The sequence below is a fragment of the Liolophura sinensis genome, chromosome 13 (assembly GCF_032854445.1).
Source record: "Liolophura sinensis isolate JHLJ2023 chromosome 13, CUHK_Ljap_v2, whole genome shotgun sequence".
NCBI lineage: Eukaryota > Metazoa > Mollusca > Polyplacophora > Chitonida > Chitonidae > Liolophura > Liolophura sinensis.
Window position 1 is genome coordinate 9,141,728 of NC_088307.1, and position 25,278 is coordinate 9,167,005.

Here is a 25,278-nt window from a genome sequence, read left to right on the forward strand (position 1 = left end):
CCTTAAAACAGCAATCAGTCAGATCATTTCTGAACTTCATTTTGTACAGTTACCTACAACAGACTTATACACATGTTTGCCGGAGATATATCTGCTGCTCAGGGGAGGCCCCATTAAATCCAGGATTTGGGGATTCCAGATAAAGGAAAAAGAAATGTTGATGTTACTCAAAATTCCAGGTAAGAATTTTATTTATTTATTTATTTATTTGTGTAGTTATTTTATTCGAATGTTATGCCATACTCAAGGGTATTTCACTTACACCACGGCATCCAGCTTTATCGTTGGAGGAAACCCGAGGGAAACCCACGATTAACTGCAGGTTGCTGCAATACCTTCCCATGTATGGCCAGTGGTGAAGCCAGCACGAGCTGCATCCAGGCAGTGAAAGCGGACAATCCTTTTGTGTCCTTGCGATATATGATGGTCAGCAGGCTGTCCAATGAAAATCTAAGTCCGGTCATACCAAAGACTGTAATAATGGTGACCATATTATGTGACTGGGTGGGTAGTCATACCAAAGACTGTAATAATGGTGACCATATTATGTGACTGGGTGGGTAGTCATACCAAAGACTAATAATGGTGTCCATATTATGTGACTGGGTGGGTAGTCATACCAAAGGCTGTAATAATGGTGTCCATATTATGTGACTGGATGGGTAGTCATGCCAAAGACTGTAATAATGGTGTCCGTAATATGAGACTGGATGGGTAGTCATACCAAAGATTGTAATAATGGTGTCCGTAATATGTGACTGGATGGGTAGTCATACCAAAGACTATAATAATGGTGTCCGTAATATGTGACTGGATGGGTAGTCATACCAAAGACTGTAATAATGGTTTCCGTAATATGTGACCGGATGGGTAGTCATCCCAAAGACTAATAATGGTGTCCGTATTATGAGAATGGGTGGGTAGTCATTTCTGATGTTTTAGTTAGTAGGTCCTTCATATTGTGTCAGTTGTTAGATTCCTCCACAGTGTCAGTTGTTAGATCCTCAACACTGTGTCAGTTGTTTCATTACTCTGCAGAGTCAGTTGTTAGATTCCTCCACAGTGTCAGTTGTTAGATTCCTCCACAGTGTCAGTTGTTAGATTTCTCCACAGTGTCACTTGTTAGATTACTCCACAGTGTCACTTGTTAGATTCCTCCACAGTGGCAGTTGTTAGATTACTCCACAGTGTCAGTTGTTAGATTATATACACTATGTCAGTTGTTAGATCTTCTACACTCTGTCAGTTGTCCACAGTGTCGGTTGTTGGATTCCTCCACAGTGTCAGTCGTTACATCCTCAACACTGTGTCAGTTGTTAAATTCCTCCCCTGTTTGATTCCTCCACTATGTCGGTTGTTAAATCCTCAACACTATGTCAGTTGTTAGATTCCTCCACAGTGTCAGTTGATAGATCCTCCACACTGTGTCAGTTGTTAAATTCCTCCGCAGAGTCAGTTGTTAGATTCCTCCACAGTGTCAGTTGTTAGATTACTCCACAGTGTCAGTTGTTAGACTCCTCCACAGTGTCAGTTGTAAGATTACTCCACTGTGTCAGTCGTTAGATCCTCAACACTGTGTCAGTTGTTAGATTCCTCTACAGTGGCAGTTGTTAGATTCCTCCACAGTGGCAGTTGTTAGATTCCTCCACAAAGTCAGTTGTTAGATTCCTCTACAGTGGCAGTTGTTAGATTCCTCCCCTGTTTGATTCCTCCACTGTGTCGGTTGTTAAATCCTCAACACTATGTCAGTTGTTAGATTCCTCCACTGTGTCAGTTGATAGATCCTCCACACTGTGTCAGTTGTTAAATTCCTCCGCAGAGACAGTTGTTAGATTCCTCCACAGAATCAGTTGTTAGATTCCTCCGCAGAGTCAGTTGTTAGATTCCTCCACAGTGTCACTTGTTACATTCCTCCACAGTGTCAGTTGTAAGATTACTCCACAGTGTCAGTCGTTAGATCCTCAACACTGTGTCAGTTGTTAGATTCCTCCACAGTGGGAGTTGTTAGATTCCTCCACAGTGGCAGTTGTTAGATTCCTCCACAAAGTCAGTTGTTAGATTCCTCTACAGTGGCAGTTGTTAGATTCCTCCACAGTGTCACTTGTTAGATTACTCCACAGTGTCACTTATTAGATTCCTCCACAGTGTCAGTTGTAAGATTACTCCACAGTGTCACATGTTACATTCCTCCACAGTGTCACTTGTTAGATTAGTCCACAGTGTCAGTTGTTAGATTCCTCCACAGTGTCAGTTGTTAGATTCTCTACACTGTGTCAGTTGTTAGATCTTCTACACTCTGTCAGTTATTAGATTCCTCCGCAGAGTCAGTTGTCAGATTCCTCCAAAGGGTCAGTTTATAAATTCCTCCACTGTGTCAGTTGTTAGATTCCTCCTCAGTGTCAGTTGTTAGATTCCTCCGCAGAGACAGTTGTTAGATTCCTCCACAGTGTCAGTTGTTAGATTCCTCCGCAGAGTCAGTTGTTAGATTCCTCCACAGTGTCACTTGTTACATTCCTCCACAGTGTCAGTTGTAAGATTACTCCACAGTGTCAGTCGTTAGATCCTCAACACTGTGTCAGTTGTTAGATTCCTCCACAGTGGGAGTTGTTAGATTCCTCCACAGTGGCAGTTGTTAGATTCCTCCACAGTGGCAGTTGTTAGATTCCTCTACAGTGGCAGTTGTTAGATTCCTCCACAGTGTCACTTGTTAGATTACTCCACAGTGTCACTTGTTAGATTCCTCCACAGTGTCAGTTGTAAGATTACTCCACAGTGTCACATGTTACATTCCTCCACAGTGTCACTTGTTAGATTAGTCCACAGTGTCAGTTGTTAGATTCCTCCACAGTGGCAGTTGTTAGATTACTCCACAGTGTCAGTTGTTAGATTCTCTACACTGTGTCAGTTGTTAGATCTTCTACACTCTGTCAGTTATTAGATTCCTCCGCAGAGTCAGTTGTCAGATTCCTCCAAAGGGTCAGTTTATAAATTCCTCCACTGTGTCAGTTGTTAGATTCCTCCACAGCGTTAGTCGTTAGATTCCTCCGCAGAGTCAGTTGTTAGATTCCTCCACAATGTCAATTGTTAGATTCCTCCACAGTGTCAGTTGTCAGATTACTCCACAGTGTCACTTGTTAGATTCCTCCACAGTGGCAGTTGTTAGATTACTCCACAGTGTCAGTTGTTAGATTCCTCCATAGTGGCAGTTCTTAGTCTCCTCCACTGTGTCGGTTGTTAGATCCTCAACACTATGTCACTTGTTAGATTCCTCCACTGTGTCAGTTGATAGATCCTCCACACTGTGTCAGTTGTTAAATTCCTCCACAGTGTCAGTTGTTAGATTCCTCCACAGCGTCAGTCGTTAGATTCCTCCGCAGAGTCAGTTGTTAGATTCCTCCACAGTGTCACTTGTTAGATTCCTCCACAGTGTCAGTTGTAAGATTACTCCACAGTGTCAGTCGTTAGATTCCTCCACAGTGTCACTTGTTAGATTCCTCCACAGTGTCAGTTGTAAGATTACTTCACAGTGTCACTTGTAAGATTCCTCCACAATGTCAGTTGTAAGATTACTCCACAGTGTCAGTTGTTAGATTCCCCCACAGTGTCAGTTGTAAGATTACTCCACAGTGTCAGTCGTTAGATTCCTCCACAGTGGCAGTTGTTAGATTCCTCCACAGTGTCACTTGTTAGATTCCTCCACAATGCCAATTGTTAGATTCCTCCACAATGTCAGTTGTAAGATTACTCCACAGTGTCAGTTGTTAGATTCCTCCACAGTGGCAGTTGTTAGATTACTCCACAGTGTCAGTTGTTAGATTCCTCCATAGTGGCAGTTCTTAGACTCCTCCACTGTGTCGGTTGTTAGATTCTCAACACTATGTCAGTTGTTAGATTCCTCCACTGTGTCAGTTGATAGATCCTCCACACTGTGTCAGTTGTTAAATTCCTCCACAGAGTCAGTTGTTAGATTCCTCCACAGTGTCAGTCGTTAGATTCCTGCGCAGAGTCAGTTGTTAGATTCCTCCACAGTGTCACTTGTTAGATTCCTCCACAGTGTCAGTTGTAAGATTACTCCACAGTGTCAGTCGTTAGATTCCTCCACAGTGTCACTTGTTAGATTCCTCCACAGTGTCAGTTGTAAGATTACTTCACAGTGTCACTTGTAAGATTCCTCCACAATGTCAGTTGTAAGATTACTCCACTGTGTCAGTTGTTAGATTCCTCCACAGTGTCAGTTGTAAGATTACTCCACAGTGTCAGTCATTAGATTCCTCCACAGTGGCAGTTGTTAGATTCCTCCACAGTGTCAGTTGTTAGATTCCTCCACAGTGTCAGTTCTTAGATCCTCAACACTATGTCAGTTGCTAGATTCCTCCACAGAGTCAGTCGTTAGATTCTCAACACTGTGTAAGTTGTTCGATCCTCAACACAGTGTCAGTTGTTAGATTCCTCCACAGTGTCAGTTGTTAGATTCTTCCACAGTGTCAGTTGTTAGATTCCTCCACAGTGTCAGTTGTTAGATTCCTCCTCAGTGTCAGTTGTTAGATTACTCCACAGTGTCAGTTGTTAGATTCCTCCACAGTGTCAGTTGTTAGATTCCTCCACAGTGGCAGTTGTTAGATTCCTCCACAAAGTCAGGTGTTAGATTCCTCCACAGTGTCAGTTGTTAGATTCCTCCACAGTGTCACTTGTTGGATTACTCCACAGTGTCACTTGTTAGATTCCCCCACAGTGTCAGTTGTAAGATTACTCCACAGTGTCACTTGTTAGATTCCTCCACAGTGTCAGTTGTTAGATTCCTCCACAGTGGCAGTTGTTAGATTCCTCCACAGTGTCAGTTGTTAGATTCCTCCACAGTGTCAGTTTTTAGATTCCCCCACAGTGTCAGTCGTTAGACTCCTCCACAGTGTCAGTTGTAACATTCCACCACAGTGTCAGTCGTTAGACTCCTCCACTGTGTCAGTTGTTAGATTCCTCCACAGTGTCAGTTGTTAGATTCCTCCACAGTGGCAGTTGTTAGATTCCTCCACAGTGGCAGTTGTTAGATTCCTCCACAAAGTCAGTTGTTAGATTCCTCCACAGTGGCAGTTGTTAGATTCCTCCACAGTGTCATTTGTTAGATTACTCCACAGTGTCACTTGTTAGATTCCTCCACAGTGTCAGTTGTAAGATTACTCCACAGTGTCAGTTGTTAGATTCCTCCACAGTGTCAGTTGTTAGATTCCTCCACAGTGTCACTTGTTAGATTCCTCCACATTGGCAGTTGTTAGATTCCTCCACAGTGTCAGTTGTTAGATCCTCAACACTATGTCAGTTGTTAGATTTCTCCACAGAGTCAGTCGTTAGATTCCTCCACAGTGTCAGTTGTTAGATTCCTCCACAGTGGCAGTTGTTAGATTCCTTCACAGTGGCAGTTGTTAGATTCCTCCACAAAGTCAGGTGTTAGATTCCTCCACAGTGGCAGTTGTTAGATTCCTCCACAGTGTCACTTGTTAGATTACTCACAGTGTCAGTTGTTAGATTCCTCCACAGTGTCAGTTGTAAGATTACTCCACAGTGGCAGTTGTTAGATTCCTCCACAGTGGCAGTTGTTAGATTCCTCCACAGTGTCACTTGTTAGATTCCTCCACAGTGGCAGTTGTTAGATTCCTCCACAGTGGCAGTTGTTAGATTCCTCCACAAAGTCAGTTTTTAGATTCCTCCACAGTGGCAGTTGTTAGATTCCTCCACAGTGTCATTTGTTAGATTACTCCACAGTGTCACTTGTTAGATTCCTCCACAGTGTCAGTTGTAAGATTACTCCACAGTGTCACTTGTTAGATTCCTCCACAGTGGCAGTTGTTAGATTCCTCCACAGTGTCACTTGTTAGATTCCTCCACATTGGCAGTTGTTAGATTCCTCCACAGTGTCAGTTGTTAGATCCTCAACACTATGTCAGTTGTTAGATTTCTCCACAGAGTCAGTCGTTAGATTCCTCCACAGTGTCAGTTGTTAGATTCCTCCACAGTGGCAGTTGTTAGATTCCTCCACAGTGGCAGTTGTTAGATTCCTCCACAAAGTCAGGTGTTAGATTCCTCCACAGTGGCAGTTGTTAGATTCCTCCACAGTGTCACTTGTTAGATTACTCCACAGTGTCAGTTGTTAGATTCCTCCACAGTGTCAGTTGTAAGATTACTCCACAGTGGCAGTTGTTAGATTCCTCCACAGTGGCAGTTGTTAGATTCCTCCACAGTGTCACTTGTTAGATTCCTCCACATTGGCACTTGTTAGATTCCTCCACGGTGTCAGTTGTTAGAACCTCAACACTATGTCACTTGTTAGATTCCTCCACAGTGTCAGTCGTTAGATTCTCAACACTGTGTCAGTTGTTCGAACCTCAACACAGTGTCAGTTGTTAGATTCCTCCACAGTGTCAGTTGTTAGATTCTTCCACAGTGTCAGTTGTTAGATTCCTCCACAGTGTCAGTTGTTAGATTCCTCCTCAGTGTCAGTTGTTAGATTACTCCACAGTGTCAGTTGTTAGATTCCTCCACAGTGTCAGTTGTTAGATTCCTCCACAGTGGCAGTTGTTAGATTCCTCCACAAAGTCAGGTGTTAGATTCCTCCACAGTGTCAGTTCTTAGATTCCTCCACATTGGCACTTGTTAGATTACTCCACAGTGTCACTTGTTAGATTCCCCCACAGTGTCAGTTGTAAGATTACTCCACAGTGTCACTTGTTAAATTCCTCCACAGTGTCAGTTGTTAGATTCCTCCACAGTGTCAGTTGTTAGATTCCTCCACAGTGGCAGTTGTTAGATTCCTCCACAGTGACAGTTGTTAGATTCCTCCACAAAGTCAGGTGTTAGATTCCTCCATAGTGTCAGTTGTTAGATTCCTCCTCAGTGTCAGTTGTTAGATTCCTCCATAGTGTCAGTTGTAAGATTCCTCCACAGTGTCAGTTTTTAGATTCCCCCACAGTGTCAGTCGTTAGACTCCTCCACAGTGTCAGTTGTAACATTCCTCCACAGTGTCAGTCGTTAGACTCCTCCACTGTGTCACTTGTTAGATTCCTCCACAGTATCAGTTGTTAGATTCCTCCACAGTGGCAGTTGTTAGATTCCTCCACAGTGGCAGTTGTTAGATTCCTCCACAGAGTCAGTTGTTAGATTCCTCCACAGTGGCAGTTGTTAGATTCCTCCACAGTGCCATTTGTTAGATTACTCCACAGTGTCACTTGTTAGATTCCTCCACAGTGTCAGTTGTAAGATTACTCCACAGTGTCACTTGTTAGATTCCTCCACAGTGGCAGTTGTTAGATTCCTCCACAGTGTCACTTGTTAGATTCCTCCACATTGGCAGTTGTTAGATTCCTCCACAGTGTCAGTTGTTAGATCCTCAACACTATGTCAGTTGTTAGATTCCTCCACAGAGTCAGTTGTTAGATCCTCAACACTATGTCAGTTGTTAGATTCCTCCACAGAGTCAGTCGTTAGATTCCTCCACAGTGTCAGTTGTTAGCTTCCTCCACAGTGGCAGTTGTTAGATTCCTCCACAGTGGCAGTTGTTAGATTCCTCCACAAAGTCAGTTGTTAGATTCCCCCACAGTGGCAGTTGTTAGATTCCTCCACAGTGTCACTTGTTAGATTACTCCACAGTGTCAGTTGTTAGATTCCTCCACAGTGTCAGTTGTAAGATTACTCCACAGTGGCAGTTGTTAGATTCCTCCACAGTGGCAGTTGTTAGATTCCTCCACAGTGTCACTTGTTAGATTCCTCCACATTGGCACTTGTTAGATTCCTCCACAGTGTCAGTTGTTAGAACCTCAACACTATGTCACTTGTTAGATTCCTCCACAGAGTCAGTCGTTAGATTCTCAACACTGTGTCAGTTGTTAGATCGTCAACACAGTGTCAGTTGTTAGATTCCTCCATAGTGTCACTTGTTAGATTCCTCCACAGTGTCAGTTGTAAGATTACTCCACAGTATCAGTCGTTAGATCCTCAACACTGTGTCAGTTGTTAGATTCCTCCACAGTGTCACTTGTTAGATTCCTCCACAGTGTCAGTTGTAAGATTACTTCACAGTGTCACTTGTAAGATTCCTCCACAGTGTCAGTTGTAAGATTACTCCACAGTGTCAGTTGTTAGATTCCTCCACAGTGTCAGTTGTAAGATTACTCCACAGTGTCAGTCGTTAGATTCCTCCACAGTGGCAGTTTTTAGATTCCCTCACAGTGTCAGGCGTTAGACTCCTCCACAGTGTCAGTTGTAACATTCCTCCACAGTGTCAGTCGTTAGACTCCTCCACTGTGTCACTTGTTAGATTCCTCCACAGTGTCAGTTGTTAGATTACTCCACAGTGGCAGTTGTTAGATTCCTCCACAGTGGCAGTTGTTAGATTCCTCCACAAAGTCAGTTGTTAGACTCCTCCACAGTGGCAGTTGTTAGATTCCTCCACAGTGTCATTTGTTAGATTACTCCACAGTGTCACTTGTTAGATTCCTCCACAGTGTCAGTTGTAAGATTCCTCCTCAGTGTCAGTTGTTAGATTCCTCCACAGTGTCAGTTGTAAGATTCCTCCACAGTGTCAGTTTTTAGATTCCCTCACAGTGTCAGTCGTTAGACTCCTCCACAGTGTCAGTTGTAACATTCCTCCACAGTGTCAGTCGTTAGACTCCTCCACTGTGTCACTTGTTAGATTCCTCCACAGTGTCAGTTGTTAGATTCCTCCACAGTGGCAGTTGTTAGATTCCTCCACAGTGGCAGTTGTTAGATTCCTCCACAAAGTTAGTTGTTAGACTCCTCCACAGTGGCAGTTGTTAGATTCCTCCACAGTGTCATTTGTTAGATTACTCCACAGTGTCACTTGTTAGATTCCTCCACAGTGTCAGTTGTTAGATTACTCCACAGTGTCACTTGTTAGATTCCTCCACATTGGCAGTTGTTAGATTCCTCCACAGTGTCAGTTGTTAGATCCTCAACACTATGTCAGTTGTTAGATTCCTCCACAGAGTCAGTCGTTAGATTCCTCCACAGTGTCAGTTGTTAGATTCCTCCACAGTGGCAGGTGTTAGATTCCTCCACAGTGTCAGTTGTTAGATTCCTCCACAGTGTCAGTTGTTAGATTCTTCCACGGTGTTAGTTGTTAGATTCCTCCACAGTGTCAGTTGTTAGATTCCTCCACAGTGTCAGTTGTTAGATTACTCCACAGTGTCAGTTGTTAGATTCCTCCACAGTGTCAGTTGTTAGATTCCTCCACAGTGGCAGTTGTTAGATTCCTCCACAAAGTCAGGTGTTAGATTCCTCCACAGTGTCAGTTGTTAGATTCCTCCACATTGGCACTTGTTAGATTACTCCACAGTGTCACTTGTTAGATTCCCCCACAGTGTCAGTTGTAAGATTACTCCACAGTGTCACTTGTTAAATTCCTCCACAGTGTCAGTTGTTAGATTCCTCCACAGTGTCAGTTGTTAGATTCCTCCACAGTGGCAGTTGTTAGATTCCTCCACAGTGACAGTTGTTAGATTCCTCCACAAAGTCAGGTGTTAGATTCCTCCACAGTGTCAGTTGTTAGATTCCTCCTCAGTGTCAGTTGTTAGATTCCTCCACAGTGTCAGTTGTAAGATTCCTCCACAGTGTCAGTTTTTAGATTCCCCCACAGTGTCAGTCGTTAGACTCCTCCACAGTGTCAGTTGTAACATTCCTCCACAGTGTCAGTCGTTAGACTCCTCCACTGTGTCACTTGTTAGATTCCTCCACAGTGTCAGTTGTTAGATTCCTCCACAGTGGCAGTTGTTAGATTCCTCCACAGTGGCAGTTGTTAGATTCCTCCACAGAGTCAGTTGTTAGATTCCTCCACAGTGGCAGTTGTTAGATTCCTCCACAGTGCCATTTGTTAGATTACTCCACAGTGTCACTTGTTAGATTCCTCCACAGTGTCAGTTGTAAGATTACTCCACAGTGTCACTTGTTAGATTCCTCCACAGTGGCAGTTGTTAGATTCCTCCACAGTGTCACTTGTTAGATTCCTCCACATTGGCAGTTGTTAGATTCCTCCACAGTGTCAGTTGTTAGATCCTCAACACTATGTCAGTTGTTAGATTCCTCCACAGAGTCAGTCGTTAGATTCCTCCACAGTGTCAGTTGTTAGATTCCTCCACAGTGGCAGTTGTTAGATTCCTCCACAGTGGCAGTTGTTAGATTCCTCCACAAAGTCAGTTGTTAGATTCCTCCACAGTGGCAGTTGTTAGATTCCTCCACAGTGTCACTTGTTAGATTACTCCACAGTGTCAGTTGTAAGATTACTCCACAGTGGCAGTTGTTAGATTCCTCCACAGTGGCAGTTGTTAGATTCCCCCACAGTGTCACTTGTTAGATTCCTCCACATTGGCACTTGTTAGATTCCTCCACAGTGTCAGTTGTTAGAACCTCAACACTATGTCACTTGTTAGATTCCTCCACAGAGTCAGTCGTTAGATTCTCAACACTGTGTCAGTTGTTAGATCGTCAACACAGTGTCAGTTGTTAGATTCCTCCATAGTGTCACTTGTTAGATTCCTCCACAGTGTCAGTTGTAAGATTACTCCACAGTATCAGTCGTTAGATCCTCAACACTGTGTCAGTTGTTAGATTCCTCCACAGTGTCACTTGTTAGATTCCTCCACAGTGTCAGTTGTAAGATTACTTCACAGTGTCACTTGTAAGATTCCTCCACAGTGTCAGTTGTAAGATTACTCCACAGTGTCAGTTGTTAGATTCCTCCACAGTGTCACTTGTAAGATTACTCCACAGTGTCAGTCGTTAGATTCCTCCATAGTGGCAGTTGTTAGAATCCTCCACAGTGTCACTTGTTAGATTCCTCCACAGTGGCAGTTGTTAGATTCCTCCACAGTGTCAGTTGTAAGATTCCTCCACAGTGTCAGTTGTTAGATTCCTCCACAGTGTCAGTTGTTAGATTCCTCCACAGTGTCAGTTGTAAGATTCCTCCTCAGTGTCAGTTGTTAGATTCCTCCACAGTGTCAGTTGTAAGATTCCTCCACAGTGTCAGTTTTTAGATTCCCTCACAGTGTCAGTCGTTAGACTCCTCCACAGTGTCAGTTGTAACATTCCTCCACAGTGTCAGTCGTTAGACTCCTCCACTGTGTCACTTGTTAGATTCCTCTACAGTGTCAGTTGTTAGATTCCTCCACAGTGGCAGTTGTTAGATTCCTCCACAGTGGCAGTTGTTAGATTCCTCCACAAAGTCAGTTGTTAGACTCCTCCACAGTGGCAGTTGTTAGATTCCCACACAGTGTCATTTGTTAGATTACTCCACAGTGTCACTTGTTAGATTCCTCCACAGTGTCAGTTGTTAGATTACTCCACAGTGTCACTTGTTAGATTCCTCCACAGTGGCAGTTGTTAGATTCCTCCACAGTGTCAGTTGTTAGATCCTCAACACTATGTCAGTTGTTAGATTCCTCCACAGAGTCAGTCGTTAGATTCCTCCACAGTGTCAGTTGTTAGATTCCTCCACAGTGGCAGGTGTTAGATTCCTCCACAGTGGCGGTTGTTAGATTCCTGCACAGTGTCAGTTGTTAGATTACTCCACAGTGTCACTTGTTAGATTCCTCCACAGTGTCAGTTGTAAGATTACTCCACAGTGTCACTTGTTAGATTCCTCCACAGTGGCAGTTGTTAGATTCCTCCACAGTGGCAGTTGTTAGATTCCTCCACATTGGCAGTTGTTAGATTCCTCCACTGTGTCAGTTGTTAGATTCCTCCACAGAGCCAGTCGTTAGATTCTCAACACTGTGTCAGTTGTTAGATCCTCAACACAGTGTCAGTTGTTAGAATCCTCCACAGTGTCAGTTGTTAGATTCTTCCACAGTGTCAGTTGTTAGATTACTCCACAGTGTCAGTTGTTAGATTCCTCCTCAGTGTCAGTTGTTAGATTACTCCACAGTGTCAGTTGTTAGATTCCTCCACAGTGTCAGTTGTTAGATTACTCCACAGTGTCAGTTGTTAGATTCCTCCACAGTGTCAGTTGTAAGATTACTCCACAGTGTCACTTGTTAGATTCCTCCACAGTGTCAGTTGTTAGATTCCTCCACAGTGTCAGTTGTTAGATTCTTCCACAGTGTCAGTTGTTAGATTACTCCACAGTGTCAGTTGTTAGATTCCTCCTCAGTGTCAGTTGTTAGATTACTCCACAGAGTCAGTTGTTAGATTCATCCACAGTGTCAGTTGTAAGATTACTCCACAGTGTCAGTTGTTAGATTCCTCCACATTGGCAGTTGTTAGATTCCTCCACTGTGTCAGTTGTTAGATCGTCAACACAGTGTCAATGTTTAGATTCCTTCACAGTGTCAGTTTTTAGATTCCTCCACAGTGTCAGTTTTTAGATTCCTCCACAGAGTCACTTGTTAGATTCCTCTACGGTGTCAGTTGTTAGATTACTCCAAAGTTTCAGTTGTTAGATTCCTCCACAGAGTCAGTTTTTAGATTCCTCCACAGCGTCAGCTGTTAGATTCCTCCACAGTGTCAGTTGTTACACTCCTCCACAGGGTCAGTTGTTAGATTCTCTACACTGTGTCAGTTGTTAGATCCTCAACACTCTGTCAGTTGTTAGACTCCTCCACTGTGTCACTTGTTAGATTCCTCCACAGTGTCAGTTGTTAGATTCTCTACACTGTGTCAGTTGTTAGATTCCTCCACAGTGTCAGTTGTTAGATTCTCTACACTGTGTCAGTTGTTAGATCCTCCACACTGTGTCACTTGTTAAATTCCTCCACAGCGTCAGTTGTTAGATTCCTCCACCATGTCATGCGTTAGATTCTCTACACTGTGTCAGTTGTTAGATTCCTCCACAGTGTCAGTTGTTAGATTACTCCACAGTGTCAGTTGTTAGATTCCTCCACAGAGTCAGTTGTTAGATTCCCCCACAGTGTCAGTTTTTAGATTCCTCCACAGTGTCAGTTGTTAGACTCCTCCACAGTGTCAGTTGTTAGATTCCTCCACAGTGTCAGTACTTAGATTCCTCCACAGTGTCAGTTGTTAGATTCCTCCACAGTGTCAGTTTTTAGATTCCTCCACAGTGTCAGTTGTTAGATTCCTCCACTGTGTCAGTTGTTAGATTCCTCCACAGTGTCAGTCATTAGATCCTCAACACTGTGTCAGTTGTTAGATTCCTCCACTGTGTCAGTTGTTAGATTCCCCCACAGCGTCAGTCGTTAGATTCCTCCACAGCGTCAGTCGTTAGACTCCTCCACAGTGTCAGTTGTTAGATTCTCTGCACTGTGTCAGTTGTTAGATCTTCTACACTCTGTCAGTTGTTAGATTCCTCCACAGTGTCAGCCGTTAGATCCTCAACACTCTGTCAGTTGTTAGATTCCTCCACTGTGTCAGTTGTTAGATTCCTCCACAATCATCCATATCTAGATTTTCTCTGCATCTTAATACAATAGTTTAATTGAGCTTTTTGTAAGCTCTACACAACTCAATACCTTTGCTTACACTCTAGTAGAGCAACATGTGTACCACATCATATTAAATTTTCTTGAAGTAGTGCCGCCTCATATGTCAGGCATTTATCTTTTATCTCCTGCGAAAGTGCAGACCTTTACGTCTTTGTATTTTGTCCATGTGATTTGTTACTCATGCATATAAAATGTGGTGATAGGGCATCATTTTGAGTATATACGTTATCTTAGTCCAAGGTACGTGTGTCAATTTGAGATGATTGTAAATCATTTTGTTTATTGTTTTTTTCAGACAAGCCTTTTTCCCATAATTCACTGAAGAATTTTTTTGATCAACACAGTGGAAATGATATCAGAAAAGTAGTGGAAAACCTTTTTTATGCAATACAGACATACCACAATGAAGGGGTATTCCAGGTAGATATCACAGGTAAGTTAAAACTAATTAACTTTGGTAGAAGAAATTCAGCTCTTATCCACATTTATTGGTAAATTAAAGTTTTCACGTTTTTAGAAAACTGTCTTTTTTTACAAACGCTGTGGGGGTATCTTGATTTGTGTACGCATCTGTCACTGTTTTTATGGGCACAGGTATGTGAATGTGTGTGATGGTACTGTATTGCTTGTGGACAGGATTTCTGAAAAATAATAATCAGGCTCAGTTTTCAAGTTTGGTTCACACATTGTTCATTGTTAACATGGCCTTATCAGAGTATGAACTTGGGGGTATTAGTTTTTCTGTATTTTTTGTTTTGTTTGTATTTTTGTTTTTTCAGATTTTAGACTTCTGTTTTTGGTCTTCTTTTTATAGCTTTGTTATAACTTTGTTGGGGAGGCGATATAGCTTTGTTGGGGAGGGAGCTTGAATAGTTGGTTCTAACTTAGATGATCCCATGTTCCCAGTATGTTCATTGATGACATAATTTCTATCCAACCCTTGATGGAAATTACACATAAAATATAAGGGTTAATCAAAATATATAGTATGCCTTAAAACGGACATTGTTTTTTGGTACTATACTCTTCCAAGACACCATACTCTCCCAAGACACCTGTACTATACTGTCCCAAGACCCCAGTACTATACTCTTCCAAGATACCTGTACTATACTCTCCCAAGAACCCTGTGCTATACTCTTCCAAGACCCCTGTACTATACTCTTCCAATACATTTGTACTATACTCTCCCAAGACCCCTGTACTATACTCTCCCAAGACCCCTGCACTATACTCTCCCAAGACTCCTGTACTATCCTCTCCCAAGACCCCTGTACTATCCTCTCCCAAAACTACTCTCCCAAGACCCCTGTACTATAATCTCCCAAGACCACTGTACTATACTCTCCCAAGAACCCTATACTATACTCTCCCAAGACCGCTGTACTATACTCTCCCAAGACCCCTGTACTATACTCTCCCAAGACCCCTGTACTGTACTCTCCCAAAACCCCTGTACTATGCTCTCCCAAGACCCCATTACTATGCTCTACCAAGACCCCTGTACTATCCTCTCCCAAGACCCCTGTACTATCCTCTCCCAAGGCCCCTGTACTATACTCTCCCAAGACCACTGTACTACACTCTCTCAAGACCGCTGTACTATCCTCTCCCAAGATCCCTGTACTATGCTCTCCCAAGACCCCTGTACTATACTCTACCAAGATCCCTGTAATACTCTCCCAAGACCACTGTACTATACTCTCTCAAGACCGCTGCACTATACTCTCCCAAGGCCCCTGTACTCTGAGACCCCTGTACTATACTCTCCTAAGACCCCTGTACCATACTCTCCCAAAACCCCTGTACTATACTCTACCAAGATCCCTGTAATACTCTCCCAAGACCACTGTACTATACTCTCTCAAGACTGCTGTACTATACTCTCCCAAGGCCCCTGTACTATGCTCTCCCAAGATCCCTGTACTCTGAGACCCCTGTACTATTCTCTCCCAAGACCCATGTACTATACTCTCCCAATACCCCTGTACTATCCTCTCCCAAAACCCCTGTACAATACTCTCCCAAGACCCATGTACTGTACTTTTTCAAGTCCACTGTACTATACTCTCCCAAGATCCCTGTACTATGCTCTTCCAAGACCCCTGTACTCTGAGACCCCTGTACTATACTCTACTATCATCTCCCAAGACCCCTGTACTATACTCTACTATCATCTCCCAAGATCCCTGTACTGTACTCTCCCAAGACCCCTGTACTATACTCTCCCAAGACCCCTGTATTATGCTCTACTATCCTCTCCCAAGACCTCTGTACTGTACTCTCCCACCATTAGCTTTCATTATAAGTATAGCAAACCAGCGTACATCTGAATAAAAAAAGTAAAAGTGATGCTTTTTGCCATGTTTAGAAATTGTAATGATTTCCACAAGTCCACAACTCAAAATAGAAATGGAATAATTCAGTAAATGAAGGCTTTATGATGTGAGACAACCCTTTTTTTTTTCCTTTCCAGAGGATGGTGTTATTATCTTTTCACCTTCATGGGAGGTAGCATTTTTAAGCCTTTGGATTATAGGATATGGAGGATTGGAAGTTAAATATCAAGGCGGTCAAAGGGCGGATATAAAACAGGCCTCATCGGTAGTTCGACGCTTGTTGGAGGAAAAAGGAGTAAGTCAACCTCTACCAAAAATGGTCTATATATAAACCCAGTTGGTTTTTAGTCAAATGTATTACATTAAAAGCATTAAAATGAACCAGTAAACCCACCCTTGGCCAGATTATTGGGCCTAATTATTTGTGAACCGTTGGCGATTTTGTAATAGCTAGCATGCATGGACATATTTAACATTGTGCATGCCAGAGGTGTTTTTTCACCTTCAAAACAGCTTGACCACTTCTTGGAAAAAAGCAGAAGTATCGTTTCTGTGTGTGCCTGGTATAAAATTGCCATTTATAAATGAATATGAACCATAAATCAAACAAGCCTCCATGGGTTCCATAGGGTGCCAGCACGACACAGTCACTTCGGAGTTTCTCACCAATGCAATGGCTGTAATTCCAGCTCATGCTGGCTTCCTGTCCAGTCCATTGTGAACGGTCTTGAGTTTCCCCTGAGCACTGCCCAATTCGCTCCCACTAGAATGCTGGCTGCCGTCATACAGTAAAGTGAAATACTCTTGAGTACCATGTAAAACACCAAATAAATAAATCAAACATAAATTGATGACAGTACATTAAAGAACCCAATTTTAATTTCACCCAAAAAGTGCTTTTATGTATGCTGAACTTTTGGTGCTGAAACTTACTTTTGTCCAGTATGATTTCATGCTGCCTTTCAACAACACAAAGTAACAAATCTCATAACACCTTTCTGAGGCATCACTTTTAAAACCATGAGAATCAAACAATATGAGCAACTGTTGTGAGCAAAATTTTAGGTCATTTACCATAGGTGTACGTTACAGTGAAATGTCACATGGAGTCCATATCGGATTATTTCATTGGCAGATTCCAACAGTCAGAATGAAACAAGATATAGTTTTGCTTTACTGTCATGGTTCCCTCTGAATTTCTACTTACGTAGTTCTGTCATTGTCTGTAACCATTTCTATCATTACAGCTCCCTGTACCTTTTTCACTGTGGTTTAAACTGTGACTTGAAGAGAAAGTGTTAATGTAGAAGGAGGTGTGTTTGTGTTTTTTGCTGCTTTCCATGAAATATTTCATGTCATTGATGTTTGAAAATGCAAACGGTAAAAAAATTAATGCTTGTCAGTGCAACTGTTTAGTTGCTTTTGACACAATTTCCTGAAACTCCACAGAATGATATTGAGAACTTGCCAAGATTTGATTTTGATTTGATTTGTTTTTTGCTTTACACCGCACACAAGAATATTTCACTTATACGACAGCGGCCAGCATTATGGTGGGAGGAAACCTGGCAGAGCCCGGGGGAAACCCACGACCATCCGCATGTTGCTGACAGACCTTCCCACTTGGCCTCGGACCCCCATTAATTTTCCATAAGCGACAATGTTAACGTCTAGTGCTGTAGCTCAGTCCCAAACATTCCGTGGCCAATAAGCTTTGGTGCATACCTGGCCCAGCCTGTGAGAAAGAAGCCATAAAAATCTTGACATAGGTTGACCCTCAAAATCTGGACCTTTCCATGCCGGCAGCTGGGAGGCGTGCCTAGCAACGCCAAGGGGACGTCACTCGCAGCCTCATCACTACCTCATCACTACCTCACACCTTGTGTCCTCTCACCCAGAATTTCAAACTTTCATCAATAAAGCTCATACCTCCTCAAAGTTTAGACAGTTTCCTGCATTTTAATACCAAGCATGCACCTGTGCACCAAAAATGGACGCCTGGGAGCAAAAAAAGACTTTATACCCTAAAATTCACAGAACTACAATCGTCCCTACTGAAAAACGGAAGTTGTAATGGGGGTCTGTGTCCACTTATGATCGGAGAGGAAGCCAGCATGAGGTGGACTTAAACTCACAGCAACCGCATTGGTGACTGGCTCCTGGGTCATTACGCTGTGCTGGCATGCTAACCAACTGAGCCAAGGAGGCCCCGAACTTGCCAAGAAGTTTCACGTGTAGGCTCAATTTGAGACCACATTGTCGAAATGGTTTTTCACATTATTTTATATGCCAGAAATTCCATTGAAACTTAAAATTATCATAAGGTAGTTAATCAGAGACGATTTTAGAAAAAAATAACTTTTTTTCAAAATGTTGCTAAGACAAATAGTTGAAACACTACAGAGGGTCACATCACTCTGATGTGGTCCAAAAAGGCCATCATATATCATCCTACTTTACGTGTATTTTGGACGCATCCAAAATTTAAAAAAAAAAAAAAAAAAATGAAAATGCTTTTGGGTACAGTTTTACGTGACACTTTGAATGACACGGCCTGGTACATTGTTTTTTGTTTGCTTTAATACAACAGCAGGAAATATTGTGGGATTTGTCTTTACAGATGAAAGATCACCCTATCTATTACATTCTGGATAATGTCTCTGAACTTGACACAGCTGCCTCAATACTGATGAAGATTTCATCTTTTCAGAATACTATAGGTAAGCTTACTGCTTATAGTAAAGGATGCACGATACATTCTTAATGTAGACTATTTGATGTGGCCCAACATATAAAAGTGCACGAAAGCTTCTCAGCTTTCTTTGTAAGGCTTAAAAATAGTTTGATCTTGCAGTTAACATGGAAATTAAGAAGCCTGTGGTGCTCACATCAGTGGTGATAGCCTTCAAGACGACTTTTTTTGGGGGTGGGAGTGGGGTGGGGGGGGGGGGGGGGGTGAGAGAACCCAAATAGTGGTCGCTAAGTTGGGCCTGCATGCCCAGTTGGTCCTATATGCCCAGTTGGTCCTGCGTGCCCAGTTGGTCCTGCATGCTCAGTTGGTCCTATATGCCCAGTTGGTCCTGCGTGCCCAGTTTGTCCTGTATGCACAGTTGGTCCTGCGTGCCCAGTTGGTCCTATATGCCTAGTTGGTCCTATATGCCCAATTGGTCCTGCATGCCCAGTTGGTCCTATATGCCCAGTTGGTCCTGCATGCCCAGTTGGTCCTATATGCCCAGTTGGTCCTGCATGCCCAGTTGGTCCTATATGCCCAGTTGGTCCTGCATGCCCAGTTGGTCCTGCGTGCCCAGCTGGTCCTGCGTGCCCAGTTGGTCCTGCGTGCCCAGTTGGTCCTACGTGCTCAGTTGGTCCTATATACCCAGTTGGCCCAGCATGCCCAGTTGGTCCTACATGCCCAGTTGGTCCTGCGTGCCCAGTTGGTCCTACATGCCCAGTTGATCCTACATGCCCAGTTGGTCCTGCATGCCCAGTTGGTCCTACGTGCCCAGTTGGCCCAGCATGCCCAGTTGGTCCTACATGCCCAGTTGGTCCTACATGCCCAGTTGGTCCTGCGTGCCCAGTTGGTCCTACATGCCCAGTTGGTCCTGCGTGCCCAGTTGGTCCTACATGCCCAGTTGGTCCTGCATGCCCAGTTGGTCCTACATGCCCAGTTGGTCCTACGTGCCCAGTTGGTCCTGCATGCCCAATTGGTCCTATATGCCCAGTTGGTCCTGCATGCCCAGTTGGTCCTACATGCCCAGTTGGTCCTACGTGCCCAATTGGTCCTACATGCCCAGTTGGTCCTGCGTGCCCAGTTGGTCCTACATGCCCAGTTGGTCCTACGTGCCCAGTTGGTCCTGCATGCTCAGTACATGTTTGTCCATCCATGACATATTTCAGAATGTTTCCAACCATGTGAAAATACACATAATGTAAAGGATTATTAAGAAATGAAAAAATACATGTACAAAATGAAAATATTTTTTCGAATATTTTGTGGGATATCTCTTTATTTTCATGTATCTTTTAAATGATGTATGCAAAGTAACTCTTTAGGTTATTGTTTCAGCGGTTATGTAAAGGCCCAAAGAAATTATAGTTATTTGGGAAATAAAGACTGTTTCCTGTTAACTTAATGGCAGAAAAGCATTAAGCTTGGGTGTACTTCGTATGTCGTTACGGAGTACCAGTGTCCCATAACGGAATGTTGACTGGAGGACCCATTACAGAGAACACTCTATCTATTGAGCTCAAAGTTTGTACGCATGTACAGCGTAATGAAAGGAATGGGGAATCCATGCATCTCAAAAAGTACTTTTGATATATATTGAGCTCAAGTTTTGTATTCATATATCTTTTCCAGGCGACCTCTTTGGTAGCTTAATTGCAGCCAAATCTATAATACTCTGATAAGTTGATGAATAATATAAATTCTGTTTTTATAGCTGTTGTTTCTGATGTCAATGTGGATATGTGCTTTCCTCATACAAACAAGAAGATGTATGTTAGGAGCAAGATGGGATGTAGCTAAATTGTCGGATAGACAAAAAAATGTAGAAAAGGTTTACTGTGTTTCACATAAATACAGTAGATGTAGACACCATCAAGTGACACCTAATTTTTAAGTGACACATATTTTTCAAGTGACACATGTTTCAAATGACACATAATTTCAGTTCTTTATGTATTGAGCTGAAGTTTTGCGTTCAGGTGCCTCCTACAGGCGAGCTCTTTGCTAGCCTTGCAACCAGATCTACGTTTCCCATTCGTTCATTTACTTAAAATCATTTTAAATTATTGGACCCATAAACCTCTTGTATACACTCTATCTCTTAAAGAGACGAGATACCACCCTTGCCCTTAACATTGTCTCTGGATTCGTCATAAATTGTGTTTAATGTGCTGTAATTATACCCTGTCCATAGCGGAGAGGACTATAGGCTTACACCTTGTCTCTCGGTCTTTCATGAATACTTTTTCTGGTCTTTGTTTTTTCCAAAATGGTTCAGTGTGTTGGATTTAAACTTGCTACATGGGTTACCACTTCAAATCAAGTTTGCATTTCTTTGACAAAATAATGGTTATTTTTATGTTGTTTTCCGGATTTGCTCAAAGACTTTTTGTTGTATTGAAATGAAGTTTAATTGGTACAGGTAGTTGGTGTCATCATGAAAAGTAACAGATCAATGTCTGAAGTTCGAGTTTTGATGATTTCGTCCGTTTTCGACAAAATCATGGCTGTTTCCTGACTTTATTTCAACTTATTTGATACTTGTTCTGCCTTGTTTGATGCTCATTACTCAGAGCAAGGAAACGGGACTGTCTGGCCCGATGTCGGTATAATGTGACTGTTTATTTCTCTTCGGCATGATACTTCCATCCATCCATGTACTTAAAATCATTTTAAATTATTGGACCCATAATTCTCTTGTATACACTTCATCTCTTAAAGAGACAAGATACCATGTGCACTCACCCTTAACAGTTACGGGAATAAACCCTGTTGATGTAACTTGCCTACTTTTCGAGGTCATTCGGGGAAAACTCATTTTATGAAAAGATTGTAAACATGAATTCCCTAGAAATTTACCACCAAAATTTACTCACATGACCTGTACCTAACGGGGTAAATGCTTATGGATTTTGGATAAGGCGCCAGGCCAAAGGTTCGCTGTGAAATAAACCATACCGTTGTTTGCCATACTAAATAAAGTATTCTTGTGTTTAGAATGATTTCCGACTTGTGAATGTCTACAGTCTCCTCTTGTGGAGATCAAGCATTGCATACATTGACATCCATAACTGTTAAGAAATGTCACAAGGTAAATGTTAATGGAGCTTTACCATAGCTTTTCAGAGAAACATCCTTTTTTGCTGATCAAATTTAAGTTTTGTATTTTAATTTCCGAAGTACATCAAGTTATTATCTTTCATTATCATATCAGACTCATACATACATGCGCTATTTATAGTGTTGAAATGATTTTTAAGTTAGAATTAGAAGTTTTAAAGTGACCCATTATAAATTTTGGGATCTTTATGATCAGTGTTGAACTGTGACATGCACAGATTAGGCAGACATTTGATCAAAGGTAATTTCTTGGCCATTATAAAACAATAGCAAACATTCCATTAGATTTGCGCTCAAAGATTTTGGGGGAAAATATCTGGCATTGTCTACTGTTAATCACAAATTAAACTCTTGACCTGCGCATCTCTTTTCTGTATTAGAATCTTTGTAAATGTCTAACTACTTTATGTGTATTGAGCTGAAATTGAGCAGTTGTTTGTCTTGTACAGGTGAGGTCTTTTGTGACTTGCTACCTAATGCAAGTTTCTCGTTGCCATCTTTCTTCATCTTTTCTTGAAGAAAACGTCCCGATACAGGAGAGTTCTGGGAAAATTTTGGAGAATGGACAAAAAGTATCCGAAGTCGTCTTAGAAATTGAAGATACTTCTATTACAGCGATGGACCTCAAAAGTTTGGAGCTGACTCTATCAGACCGTGACTTAATAGTGCTACAAAATGTTGAGCCTAACTTCGAAAGAGGCAGTCTCTCTGAGGGCATCATGATTGGTTACTTCAAGTGTCTCAAAGAGAAGGGGAACACAACTGTGCAGGTTATCACGTCAGAGGACTTAAAGAGCAACGTCACGGAAGAACAGAACATTTTGTCTGAAGTATGCTGGATACTGGTGCCCTGGAATAGAAACAAGCACTGGGCGTTAATTGCAGCAGATGTCGAGAGGAAAGGATTAATCTACATTGATCCTGTGCCGCCATCTGGGGGCGAAAACCAAACCAAGGTTCAGCCAGAGGAATGGGAAGCTCTGGGTAAAGTTAGGTCTCTGCTGGGATGGACCAATTTCAATACGATATTAAACCCTCCTGACCGTAGTATGCAAGGGGATCCCACCAGTTGTGGGGTGTATGTTTGTTTTTATGCAAGACAACTGATTTTGGGAAAACCGTTAGGAGCCAAATTCAGCCCAGAGCCAATGAGAAGAGAAATAGAGGCAACATTACGGTCGGAGGGTATGTGGGAAGGTGCAGGTGGTCGTGGGTTTCCCCAGGGCTCAGCCTAGTTGCCTCTTACCGAAATGCTGGCAATCGCTGTATAAGTGAAATATGAACTGAAATTTTCAACATTAATCTGTACTCATTTGGAAGCAAATTGCAAGACATCTGCAGTATAATTAGACACACATTAATGTAGACTGAATTAAATCTCGTCACAATTCGCGTTATGAACCTGATATGTATAAAATCAAATTCTATTTTATATGCATATTTCACATATTTAAGCAGCAGCGGAGCAGCTTAATGGGTTAAAGCGTTTTAACAATCTGTTGGATTTTTAACGGAGAATTTGGAGAATGTATATATGACGATTTTAATAACACTTAAAATTAAAATACTTATTTGTGCTTTTTATACCCATGTGTAAATCTTTTCAGTCTTGTCAAGAATTGTCCTTCGAGGTTGCTCATTTTTGCATGTTTTTTAAATCATTATCTGTAAAGTTAGAATTTATCTGCTGTATACGTTTTGTCACTTTTGATATATAGTATTTATATATACCGTATATAGTACGGTATATAGTATTTATGTATTCCCACGACTTGGTTATGTCGGTGACAACTAATGTATATATTTCCTCTATTTCCGACTTGAAATAAAGATGTTTTATTCATGTCGTTAGTTTACCGATATTTGTGCCATTGAGATGTAAAAATAGTGCATGCGAAGATGTAATATGTTTATTTGTTTATTTGAATGGGATTCCCCCAATGTAATAGCTATGCCACGAAGGTTAAGGGCAGTGTCTACCATGTTTATGTTGACCATCATGTCAACTGTATATCGTACCGAGAAATAATCCGTTTTGTTGTACCTTACGGTAAACTACGTGTGATCGTGTACTGTAATTACAACTTGCGCGTACCGGAGAGGACTATAAGTTTACACCTTGTATTGTCGGTCCGTCGCCAATCGTGTTAAGTGTGCTCTAATTACACCTTGCTCGTACCGGAGAGGACAATAGGTTGACACCTTGTATTGTTGGTCCGTCGCCAATCGTGTTAAGTGTGCTCTAATTACACCCTGCTCGTACCGGAGAGGACTATAGGTTTACACCTTGTATTGTTGGTCCGTCACCAATCGTGTTTAGTGTGCTTTAACCACAACTTGCCCGTTGAGCTTACAACATGATGTAAGACTATAAGCTTACACCGTGTTTGTCGGAATAGCCAAAGTCAGCGACTTAAAGCAATTCAGCAAGTACCCTGTTTTTCCGTATAATAAAACATAAATAGCGCATGCTAGGGATGGGATATAAGGAATTGTCAGCTCTCTACAGGCAAGTGATATTCAAAACGTACTTCACACCCGTTAAATATCACTTTTCTCTAGCTGACAATTCCTGATATCCCGTCCTTCAGCATGCACTATCTTTATAAGATTGCCTTACTTCGGCAAATATAGCGTTCAACATATAGATTTATTGGCCATGTCGTGAAAGGTAAAACAGTCAAAACCATTCAAAAACTATATTCTTTTTATATCACGCTTTAGGAGTGAGTGAATGCTTGGGGTTTAACGTACTGAACAATTTTTCAGTCATATGACGACAAAGGAATCCTTACGGTGCGTATTTCCTCCGCTCTTTTATCTAGTGCTGATTCACTAAGACGACTTAAGCCCCACCCGAGCCATTATACTGATACGGGTCAACCACTACGTTGCACTATCCCCTTTATGCTGAACGCCAAGCGAGGAAATTACACCTTCCTCTTTTAATGTCTTAGGTGTGACTCCACCTAGGATTGATCCTGGATCTACCGCTCCCGAAGCGGACGCTCTACCTAATGTACTATCCGGGAAGGTTCCACGTTATTCGGAAAACCAGGGATACGCATTTGGGCCTGTCTGTCTGTCTGTCTGTCAGTTACACTTTACATAGATCCCGTGCAATAATTGCATCAAATAGTACTTCAGTTTTTCTGAAAACACGAAACGTGCAGTTTCACGGCGTGGAATAACATCAATGACAAATTAGAAAGCGGTCGAGCTTTGGGATTGCGGAAACTGGAGGGCGGGGACAAAACCACAAGCCTTAGTCAGACTCGCTTTAATTGTTTTTATTATATCCATGGGTTAAGAATTGTGACTGAGTGATTCATTGATTAGTATCCCAGTCGTCGAGAGAAGAATTAATACTTGAGGATTTTATATTTGATACGCAGATTCGGGGCTATTGAGGTGAACTATGTTCCTACTTAAAAGGGGCTTTTTCAGTAAAATTTCTGCTTTCCGTGGTAAAAATATTAAAATTTCACATTTCACATAGCAATAGAAGCTAAAGCGTTTTCAGATGTACGGCAGATAGGAAGCCCGCGCGAGCTGAATTTGAACTCACAGCCATCACATTGGTCACACTCTTGGGTGACTGCCCCGCGCTGGTACGCAAACACATCGGCCACGGAGGCACTCAGTGAAAGAA

General features: G+C 42.2%; 1 protein-coding gene across 1 annotated transcript; it reads left to right on the forward strand.

The window, feature by feature from the left end:
* The first annotated feature begins 54 nt into the window (after positions 1–54).
* Positions 55–24,068, forward strand: LOC135480586 (uncharacterized). Its single transcript, XM_064760458.1, has 5 exons — positions 55–179; positions 13,735–13,872; positions 15,916–16,073; positions 18,399–18,498; positions 22,146–24,068. Exons 1-5 carry the CDS (start codon positions 155–157, stop codon positions 22,859–22,861), a joined length of 1,137 nt encoding a protein of 378 aa, XP_064616528.1. The 5' UTR covers positions 55–154; the 3' UTR covers positions 22,862–24,068.
* Positions 24,069–25,278: the final 1,210 nt, after the last annotated feature.

Bases quoted from the DNA above. Each gene is read 5' to 3' on its own strand.
- LOC135480586 (XM_064760458.1), top strand. From the start codon at position 155: ATGTTGATGTTACTCAAAATTCCAG. The intron at 13,873-15,915 runs GTAAGTTAAAAC...TTTCCTTTCCAG, and splicing joins ATTCCAGGTAGATATCACAG to AGGATGGTGTTATTATCTTT. The intron at 16,074-18,398 runs GTAAGTCAACCT...TTGTCTTTACAG, and splicing joins GCTTGTTGGAGGAAAAAGGA to ATGAAAGATCACCCTATCTA.